The sequence below is a fragment of the Equus asinus genome, chromosome 17, assembly GCF_041296235.1.
Source record: "Equus asinus isolate D_3611 breed Donkey chromosome 17, EquAss-T2T_v2, whole genome shotgun sequence".
Lineage (NCBI taxonomy): Eukaryota > Metazoa > Chordata > Mammalia > Perissodactyla > Equidae > Equus > Equus asinus.
Genome location: NC_091806.1, coordinates 19,209,151 through 19,221,051, shown reverse-complemented (window position 1 = coordinate 19,221,051; position 11,901 = coordinate 19,209,151). Strand labels below are relative to the sequence as shown.

Sequence of the window (11,901 nt, the reverse complement as noted above, 5' to 3'; positions counted from 1 at the left end):
CCAATATGCCACTACTAAAATAAGTCTTGGTGTTCCCTTTGATAGTTTTTCAAATGAAAAACCAAAGAGACAACAAAATATATTGAGATTTACAAATATTGATAATATACTTCATTCATTTTAAAAGCTACTCTCTTTTTCATTATTAAGTAGACATATATTATTTCAGAGAGTTTTATATTTTCCTTAGATATTGAAAATTTAAAAGTAGGGAATTGATACTAAGTGAAATTTTTGTTGGAATATTTTGAAGATCAATAAATTTTAATGTATAATACAATAATGATATCGAAAGATCAATAATGGTTAGTATAAGAAAAGTCCAAAAATTTTTACTGATGCTGACTGTCTATGAGTAAAACACAATCTGTGATTTAGATCAGGATGATGATAAGAAAGGGGACATATATACACACACACACGTACATACACATGTATATGTATGTATATGTCTATGTATGAATATTATATACATACAATATTCACGTATATGGACACTAAGAAACACTGTAGAAAAATTCAAGAATGAAAGAATGAAGAGGATCTCAAATAAGAGATTTGTATTTAATATAACTCCTCTCTACCCCAAAATCAGGTCCAGCTGGCTTAGTCAACTCTAGATTTCTTTGACTAGGAACTTCCTTTAGGGAAAAAGGAGTAAGCAATTATCTGCATATTATTTCAGAAAACTAAACAGGAGGTGTGATTTCCCAACTTTCTTTGTGAATAGAGCTTCCCCTGAAACCAAATTCAGACAAAAGCATTATACAAAAACGCAAAAACATAGCGATGTCAGTCATGAATATATATTCAAAAATTCTAAAGAAAAAGTTAGCAAATTGAATTTAGCAATATGTAAAAATAATAACACACAATGATTGGTTTGCTGCATAAATATATTGTTGGTTTAACATTCAAATTCAATTCATGTCATTCATCATTAAGAAACTGAAAAATAGACATTATATGACATCTCAATAGAGGCAAATATTTTAAAGTTCCAATTTCCATTAAGGACAAAAAATTTGACAAAACGAGTATTCAAATTATGCTTCCTAAAGCAGATAAGGGGCATTGATGAAAAACCTATAGCTAACATCAAAGAAAATAGTAAAAGATAAAATATAGTTTCAATAAGATCAGGAAAATGGCAAGTAAGGTTGGTCTTTTAAATTCTATTCAACATTGTACTGAAAGTTGTCTCCAACTTTGTAGGGTAAGAGAAAAAAAGGAATAGAAAAATCATCCGTATGAAAAAGGTGAAAGTGAAACTTTTTATTAGTAGATGACATGACCGTGCATATAGAAAATCTAACAGAATTCATAAATAATTAGGAGAAAAAAGTGAACTTAAAGATTGAAGATGAAAGAGTAATATGCAAAATAATGTATATTTCCACATATTACCAATGAAAAATAAGTGGAATTTTAAAATATCTATTTTACAAAAGCATCAAAACTACAAAATACTTAAAGATCAATCTGAGTAAGCATATGGAATTCTGTACTGTAAAACTTAGGAAACACTGGTAAAAAGAAACTAAAAAATGATAAATAAATGAAAAAATATCATGTATTTTTGCTCAAATATTCAATATAGTTGATAAAAAATGTCTTCAAATGTATCAGAGCAGCTGCAATAAAATTCAAGTAGGCATTTTTTTGGGTACAAATAGAGAAACTGAAACAAAAACATCTAAAGAAATGCAAAAGAACCAGAATAGACAAATCAAAATAAAAAAAATTGTACTACAAACACGAAGAAAACACTAATGAATTTCTATCCTCTTCTAAGGATACAGTTATTAAGACAGTGTGGAAGTGTCATAAAAATTGACAAATAAATAAATGAAAAAGTATTGATTGTCCAAAAATAGACCCACACATATATCTACAGCTAATTCTCCACAAAATCAAAGGCACAAAAACAATTCGGTGGAAAAAGTATATATTTGTCAACAAATGGTCTTGGAATAATCGAATATGCATATGCAAAATAATGAACATCAAGCTATAACCCATTCAAAGATTCACAAAACATCACTCACAGATGTAAAGGTAATACCTAAAAGTCTAAAAATTCTAGGAGAAAACATAGAAGAAAATCTCCATGAACTTTGTTATGCAAAAATTTCTGAGAAACAACACCAAAAACAAAATTACTTGATAAAGTAAATATTTGATACATTTTACAACATCAAAATTTAAGTCTTCTGATTTTCAAAAGATTATCTAAGAGGGTACAAAACCAAGTTATATTCTGGGATACAGTATATTCAAGTAATGTCTCATACAGGACTTAATTCCACAATATGTACAGGAGTCTCAAAAATCAATAATTATAGAAAGACTCTTAGAATCATCAAAACATTTTAAAAAATCACTTCACTAAATAACATAGGAAGGTGCCAAACAAACACATAAAATGTGGCTTGGCATCGTTATTCATTAATGAAATTAGGTTTACAATTTCAATGCATGTTGACTATAGTTAACAATACTATGTTGTGTACTTGAAAGATTCTAAGAGCGCATTTCTTAAATGTTCTTACCACAAGAATGACAAAATGTTAATCATGTGAGGTAATGGAAGTATTAACTAAAAATATCATGGTAACCATCTCACAATATATACATATATCAAATACCATTGTACACCTTAAACTTACCTAATGCAATGTGTCAATTATACCTCAATAAAGTTGAAGAAAGCTCAATGAAATAGCACTGTATATCAGAGTATCTAGGTGATAAATATGTGGAGGAACTGTATGTTTCAAACATTGCTGATGGAAAAGTAAAATGGTATAAAGAGTAAAACAATCTTGTTAAGCATCACTGTCTTAAAAATTAAACATTTATCTTTTATAACATTTAGCCATTCCACTCTCTTGTATTTACCCAAGAAATGAAACCACATTTCATTACAAATGCTTGCATGCAAGTGTTCATAGAAGCTTTATTTGTAATAACCAAAAACTAGGAAGAATCCAAATGTTTATCCAACTGAGAATACAGAAACAAATTGTGAGATTTCCAGGAAGTGAGTATCAGTCAGCAATAAACCATAATAAATTATTGGTACATGCAAAAATATGGATGGCTTTCAAAATAATTATGCTGAGTGAAAGACACCAAACAAAAAGGAATTTATAATCTATAATTACATTTACAAAAAAATACAAACTAATTTATAGTTATACTAAATAGATCAAACTAGAAGTCCAAGAAAGTATGAGTAAAGGATATAAAAGACACATAGCTTGGAAAGAAACTAAGCTGTCCCTATTTGTAAATGATGTGATACCTAATAGAAAATCTCAGGGAATCTACACACACAAGCAAAATAACCTAGAACAAACATTTGAGTTCAGCAAGGTGATATAATGCAGGTTCAACAAAAAATACAAATGTCATATATATATATAATACAATAAACCAAAATATAAAAGAAGAACATTTAAAACCCCTCCACATTTAATGAAATACTTCTGTAGAAACTAAAAAAATATACAAAAAGTGTATGCTGAAAATTACGAAATACTGATTATATAAATCAAAGATATGAAAGAATAGGTAAACATACTGAGTTCATAGGTTAGAGGGCTAAATGTAGTAAAGGTATCTGTTCTTTTCAAAATGATCCATAAGTTTAATGTAAGCCCAGTTAAAATCCCAGTAAATGTGTCTATAAATCTAGCTGAGTTTACACTAAAATTTACCTGAAAAGCCAAGGTCCTAGCATAGCTAAATACATTTGAAAATGTAGAATAGGGGCCGCTCCATGGCCTAGTGGTTAAGTTCCTGCACTCTGCTTTGGTGGCTCGGGTTTCACTGGTTCAGACCCTGGGTGCAGACATGGCACCGCTCATCAGGCCACGCTGAGGCAGCATGCCACATGCCACAACTAGAAGGACCCACAACTAAAATATACAGCTATGTACTGGGGGGATTTGGGGAGAAAAAGCAGCAAAAAAGAAAGATTGGCCACAGTTGCTAGCTCAGGTGCCAATCTTTAAAATAAAGAGAAAATGTAGAATAATAAGGAAAGAAATACTCTACTCCATGTTAAGACTTACTATATAGCTACAGTCTGTGATACAGGTGGAGAGATTGAAACATAAATCAATGGAACATAATTGAGAACACAGAAATAGACCTTTGAAAAGATTTATTAACTCTTGACGGTACAGAGGTAATTCAACAAAAGAAGGATAGCTTTAAAAAAAAAATGGCACTGGAATAATTAGAAGTCCACGAGATAAACAAGTAATGTTGATCTAAACCTGATACAACTTAAACTGATTTAAACTAACTCAAAATAGAAAACAATGTAAAACTATAAAATATTTAGACAAAAACATAGGAGAAAATCTATATCTGGGACCTAGAGCTAATGAAGAGCTTATAGACATGACATCAAAGACACAATCTCTAAGTAAACATGCATAAATTGGACTGAATCAGATTTAAAACAACTTACTAAACTCACTCTTGCACACTTACCTCAGGGAAATGAAAACATGTTGAGATGATCACCTTTATGAAAATGTTTATAGAAGCTTTATTCATGATAGCTGAAAACTGGACACAACCCAAATGTCTTTCAATTGGTGACACAAACTGTATGATTAATACCATGAAACGCTACACATAAGTAATAAAGGAACAAACAGTTGATACACACAAAAATATGAATGGACATCAAGAGGATTGAATTGAGTAAAAGGAGCCTACTGCAGGTTACAAATGCTATTTCCTTTATAAAACATTCTTCAACAGACAAAATTACAGTAATGGAAAACAGTTTAGTGGTTGAATAAATATGTGGGAATGAGAGAATGGAAGGGGACTTGAACATAAAGGAAGGGCATAAGGGATCTTTGTGGTGATGAAAAGGTCTGTACGTTGACTGTTGCAGTGGTCACATAAATGTACATTTATGAGAAAATTGCGTAGAAGTATATATATGCACAAACACACAAATGAGTGCACGGACAATTGGTGAAATCTTAAAGTCGGTGGATGGTACTAATGTTAATTTCATGGTCATGATATTGTACTATATTTATATACTGTATTTACTACATTTATTACTACTTGAAGGAACTTAGTGGAACATAGGAACTCTCTGTGCCTTTTTTTTACAACTTCTTGTAAATCTATAATGACTTTAAAAGAAGTTAAATAAAAGCAAATCAAAGACTGCCTGGGACAGTGTGGGGCAAGAAATAGTAGAGTGGAAGTATTAGGGTGTCACCACAAAAATTTGGGCATGCAGATATGTTCATTATCATGATAATTTTAATTGTTTTTCAATGCACACATGTCAAAACTAATCAAATTTCAGAATTTGTATACATACTGTTTATTATTTTCAATTATATCTCAATAAAGTGTTTTATTTAATTAGTAAACATTACAGTAAATCAAACCAAAAACAAGGGAAAACGTCAATAATAGAAGCGTACATCTTACAATGATACCAATTAACAAGAGAAAACATAATTGGGTACCTGCCATAGATGTGAAGATCCAGGAACACTCATGTATTTACTGGTGGAAGAGTGTATGGGTACAGCCAAACTGAAATATTTTTAAAAAAATAATTGATATGTTATATCTTCTCTTCCCAAGACATCTCTCTACTCTGTGTGTACATAACTGTGGGTGTGTGTAGATGGAAATATAGATACATCTATATCTATATACACACAAACATACACACAGAAGCAGATATTTGATATTTTCATCACAGAGAATTTGTTTACAACATATTAACATGGAAAGCTCAAGGCTTTTCATTGGATTGTTCACTGTAGTAGTGTTGGTGATAGTTGTGATTACAGGCAAAGAAAATATCTATCAGAAAACATAAATCCATGACTTTTTTTATATATTACTGACTGTAATGAAGAAAGAAGCGAAAATGCCACAATATGGATTCATCACAAATAATTGAAGTTAATTAAATTCAACAATGCAGTTTACAGCAAGATAACATAGTGAAACATATGTAAACAAAATATTACATTTTTGCATAACATATTGATCATGTGGGCAGATATCAAGCACAATAGGATATGTATGAAGGGGGACAAAGAGGAACTGGAGTGAGTATTGGACGTTATGGGAAAACAAGAAATGTAATAAAGACAGATATAGTGAAAAGAAGTCCTGAACAGACAGATGATAACAATTCACTATGACACAAGAATGAGAAAGAGGAGTAATTTATTCCTCTCCAAATGGTCTAAAAGAAAAATAAAAGAACAAGAATCAAAAAAAAAAAAAGAAAGAGAGAGAGCCAGAGAAGAAAACAAACACCTTATATGCATAATACATTATTATTTTGTGTTCATTGATATTTTAAATAATGCAATAGGACAGTGTTTAAATACATTTCCACGTGTCATCTCTTTAAAGAGATCATTGCAGAGCTAGAAGAATACTAAAAAGCTTGTTGCATAGAGAAAATATATTAATCCATTTTCCTATATGGTTGTCTTAGTAAGGGTACCACAGAAACACAGAACCAAAAGGAGAATACACACACACACACACACACACACACATACACACACATATATATAGAGAGAGAGAGAATGAGAGAGAGGGAGATTGATGTTAGGGTTTTGGCTCGTGCAATTGTCAGGGCTAGCAAGGCAGAAAACTGTGGGCAGGCTGGCACTGCAAGAGTTGATAGCGTAGTTTTGAGTATAAAGGTGGGAAACCAGGGTAGAGTTTTTGTATTGCAGATATTGCAGTCTGGAGCAGAATTCCTTTGGAGGTACCAATCTTTTCTCTTTATAACTTCAACTCATTGGATGCGGCCCGCCCGCATTCTGCAGGGGAATTGACTGTACTCAAAATCTTCTAGAATGGTGTTTGACCAAACAACTGGGCACCTAAGCTTTGCCACATGGCCACAAATTTAGTCATCAAAGGGGAAAGAAAAGGAAAGTTAGTCAAGAATAAAATGTAGGAATGCAATATACAAACAAACAAATATATCTAACTCACTAGTGGTAAATACAAATTGCTCTGGGCAATTAACAAACACACCCTCTCCTTTGCATTCTGTTAAGCTTTCAAATACTTCAGGGACAATCACGAAATTGCTTGGCATCTCCACAGAGATTGAGTCAGAGGATGAAAAAGAACCTATAAATTGTTCTCACTATGACATGTTATGAAGCACACGGGGGAGCCAACACAGAGGTTTCATTATAGGTAAACAGAATATTTTATGTGGTGACATATTTTACTAATATCTGAATAGTTTGGATGACATTTGCAAGATGGCAAAGTATAACAAGATATTAGGATTTCTAGTTCACTTTTGTGTGCATTCTGCTATTGACAATACGTGAACAGAATAGAACTGCTCTTTTATTCTTCAGATAAATTGTTAAAATATTTTCAGAAATGCTATTGACTATTGGAATGTCAATGCCACATTGCTTATGTAACATTTTCATTTATACAAATAATTAATAAAGTCAATATTAAAGGCTAAAATCAAGAGAGAATAAAGAGTAATTAAAGTCAGGAATAGGGAAAAAAATATATAGATAGCGGAATTGAGAATGTGGACGTAGTCAGTTTCTAGTCTGATATCATTCCAGACCCTTAATCATTTAGTGACTCTATGTCTTTCTTATCTTCTTCTCAAAAATATTGTAATAATTTATATATAATTCAATGTACAAAGGTGAACATTTTTCTGATCTCTTCATGAGCAAAAAGCAAATTTCTACTCAACACTGAGATGCAAAAAGCAATTTTTGGAGGTTAGGAGACTTTTATAACACAGTTTTATGGTGATGGTACAATGAAAAGCATGTTCACTTTCCAGTGGAATCTAACAGAAAGCAGATATAATTTTATCAAAAAACTTTAAAAAATAATATTCTGATGATGAATTCAGATAGTAAACAATGAAAAGGTAATTTGATCTTTTCCATAGAACTCTAAAGCTGGTGAGAGAAAGCCCTTCTATCCTCCTTTATATTATAGGAAATCAATACTTATGAAAATGATTTATTTTCTTTAGCTTTTCATCGTTAGGCCTAGACAGAATTTATATTGCTTCTTATTCTGCAGATTTAGAATATTTTTTCTAACAGTAGTTCAGTGTTTCTGACATAAAAAGTTGTGTACATCAGGGCAGAATAGGATATCAGAATCTGACAACCTTATAATCAATGTTTTATGTGAGAAAGTGTAGATAACCTGTAAACACACTTATAATTTAATATTATAAATTGTATTTTTCCATTTTCACTCTCAGAACTCACTCAGAGACTCCTGATACTGCTATGTTCCTTGTAATCAGGATCAATTCTATTTATTTTTGTGTTTCTTTCTCTTTTTTTTTAAGGAAGCACCTATACTCACAATTTTTTAAATCACTATTTTTTTTTTGGTGCTTTCGCCTCCCGTACTCATTCAGGGGTTGTATGTTTTAAACTTGATGGGTGATTAGGGATATCTGTATACATCTTTATTTTGTTATATAAGTCCACGTTAAATGTATAGTGGAATGCTTTGTGGTCTTAATGATGTGCTGATAGACTTCAATTAACATCCTGGAAATCATATGTGTATATGCAGAGTTATTTACATGTTTTTTTCTGTGTATTTTGTCTTTCAGTATGCTATTGTGTAATATAGTGATTTTAACCTTCTCTTTAAAGTAGAGAATCTCTTTAACCATAGGGAATTTATATGAAACTTCATTATAGAAAACTAATTCCACTGACCTCACTTTCTCCTCACTTAACCATTTCCTTATACTATCCTAGGTTCACCCATGACAAAATATACCTTACATGTTACAAAAAACTTCGCATATGTCAGCTCTATTAAAAATGCACCTGGGGATGGGCTGGCCCCTGGCTGAGTGGTTAAGTTCGTGCACTCCGCTGCAGGTAGCCCAGTGTTTCATTGGTTCGAATCCTGGGCGTGGACATGGCACTGCTCACCAAACCACGCTGAGGCAGCGTCCCACATACCACAACTAGAAGGACTCACAAGGAAGAATATACAACTATGTACCGGGGGGCTTTGGGGAGAAAAAGGAAAAAAAATAAAATCTTTAAAAAAAAAAATCATCCGTGACATTTAAAAAAAAAATGCACATGGGGAGGAGTACATATGTTAGTTGTTTAGGTAAATATATATTAAATTTATGTAAGTTAGAAGGTAAATTGTTGAAATAAGAGTACATTTGTGGTACAGTTGTACTCGTGGAGTTGGGTCATGGTGGGGGGTACTGGGGCCAGTTACCTAGATAACACTGCTACATCATCACACCCCTTACAAAAAAGTTAAGACATACAAAAATAATTTATAAGTACACATGTGCAAATAATCCATCTCAGGTAATAGAGTATCTTCACTAAGAAAATAAAAACAAATGCTCAAAAAATCCTATGTACTTGTTATTTGAGGGATATTTCTGGGTACCATAAGAACACTGAAACTTTTAATTCTCACTTTTCTTCCCAACAACACTGCGAGAAACAGTTGATTTTGCTGATGTGTATAAAGGTGTTAAGTCACAACACTCGCCCAAAGTTCTCCGTTGTATATATCAAAAATATAGGGATGGCAGACACAATATCTACCCATGTATATTTCATGTATTTTTTCTACAAAAAGAAAACTAATCTACTATGATCTGCTACAATTTTCACATATTTATACCTGTGTCCAATATTGAGAAAGTTCATTATCTCATCCTGTTCCAGCTGTAGGCATAAGGGCTTTCAGGTCAATATATCTTAAAGCATGGCCTTCTAAATATTTCTACACATCATTGGGATTCGGATTCAAAAATTTTATGATGCATTTCACATATATATTGTGTCATATTATGTGTTTTTAATTTTGTAATGTAATTACACAATTGTAATTATATCAAAGACAACAGAAAATGTTAACAATCACCTCTAAAAGTACCACCTACAGTTTATATCATTTTTAATTCCTTTATCTACATTTATATATATATCTGTATCTATATCCACACATATATCAGCATTTTCCAGTCTTGGGCCTTTGGAAATTTGGACCGCATAATTCTTTGCTGTGGGATGCTACCTTAATACGGTAGGATAGTTAGCAGCATCACTAGACTGTAGCCATTGGATGCCAATAACACGTCTCCTCCAGGTGTGACAAGCAAAAGACCTCAAAACATTATCAAGTGTTCTTTGGAGGACTAATATTTTTCAGTGGAAAACTAAAAATCTTTCTGTAGCTCCAACTCTCTGTTTCTTTTACTAAATATGTGTATTTCATTTGCAGGGGGTGGATTATTTCAAGAGTCTAAATTGTAAATTTGATTTATTTTATTTATACCACATTTTTATACCAAAAAGTCACTAGGTTTTACTACAGGAAAGCTATTGACTATGTTGATGTTTCTATCCAGAATAGGTTTTCTGATCAACCTGGATGGAAAAACACAATCTAACAGTGCTGAATGAATTCATTCTTATGGGAATCACAGACTGTCCTGAGCTGCAGGCTCCATTATTTGGGCTCTTCCTTATCATCTATGTGATCTCACTGGTGGGCAACTTGGGCATGATCATCCTCACCAAGATGGACTCCAGGCTACAAACACCCATGTACTTCTTTCTCAGACACCTGGCTTTTACTGATCTTGGTTATTCAACAACCGTGGGACCCAAAATGCTAGTAAGTTTTGTTGTGGATCAAAATACAGTATCCTATTATTTTTGTGCCACACAACTGGCTTTCTTCATCATGTTCATCATTAGTGAGCTTTTTATTCTGTCAGCAATGTCTTATGACCGGTATGTGGCCATATGTGACCCTCTGCTCTACACAGTCATCATGTCTCAAAGGCTATGTCAGGTGCTCGTGGCAATCCCATATCTCTACAGCACATTTCTTTCTCTTCTAATCACCATAAAGCTTTTTAATCTATCTTTCTGTAGATATAATGTCATCAGACAGTTCTACTGTGACAATTTCCCCTTGTTATCTTTGCTTTGCTCAAACACACATGAAGTTGAATTAATGATAATGATTTTCTCAGCTTTTAATTTGGTGTTCACTCTTCTGATAGTTTTTGTGTCTTACTTGTTCATCATTGTAGCAATTCTCAGGATGAACTCTGCTGAGGGTAGGCTCAAGGCTTTTTCCACTTGTGGATCCCACCTGACAGTGGTCACAGTGTTCTATGGCACTTTGATGTTTATGTATGTTAAGCCCAAATCCGGTCATTCCTTTGACACTGATAAAGTGGCCTCCATATTTTACACCCTCATTATCCCCATGTTGAATCCCTTGATCTATAGCTTGAGGAACAAAGAGGTTAAATATGCACTACAAACAATGTGGAAAAAACTATGCAACATACTTTTTTCAGGTTCATTGTCAATTTGATTCCTATAAATTAGGTTAAGGACTCTACACCTTGCTGTGTGTGCCTTTGGGGGATAAGCAAGCAGAAATAAGTTTGTCTTATATTTAGAGAATGTTTTCTATGTGCCAGTCACATGTATCTATGTTGTGAATGCATTAGTGAGCAGAACAGTAAAAATATTTGTATTTTTTCAAGGGAAGAGATGAAATATAATCATAATTATTATGTAAATTTTATAGTACAGTATAACGGGTTAAGACACATAAGAGTAGGTAAGGAGAGTGGGTTTGTTGTGTGAGAGTGAGGAAGAATAGTAGGTACAGAAGGGGAGTTACAATAACTCTTGGGTTGCTCTCAACATTTACAATAAATTCCCCAGTGCACACGTGTGTTTGTGAATTTGGGCGTGATTCTGTGGTTTCACAAAATACAAAAATTTTTATAGTTGCACAAAAAATTGATTCTGATTGTTTGATGGCATTGACTTGATCATTCTT

At 32.6% G+C, this 11,901-nt stretch overlaps 1 protein-coding gene across 1 annotated transcript; it reads left to right on the top strand.

The window, feature by feature from the left end:
- The first annotated feature begins 10,464 nt into the window (after positions 1–10,464).
- On the top strand, positions 10,465–11,424 carry LOC106825934 (olfactory receptor 8K3-like). The gene has a single exon (XM_070487291.1). The coding sequence runs from the start codon at positions 10,465–10,467 to the stop codon at positions 11,422–11,424; it is 960 nt and encodes a 319-aa protein (XP_070343392.1).
- Positions 11,425–11,901: the final 477 nt, after the last annotated feature.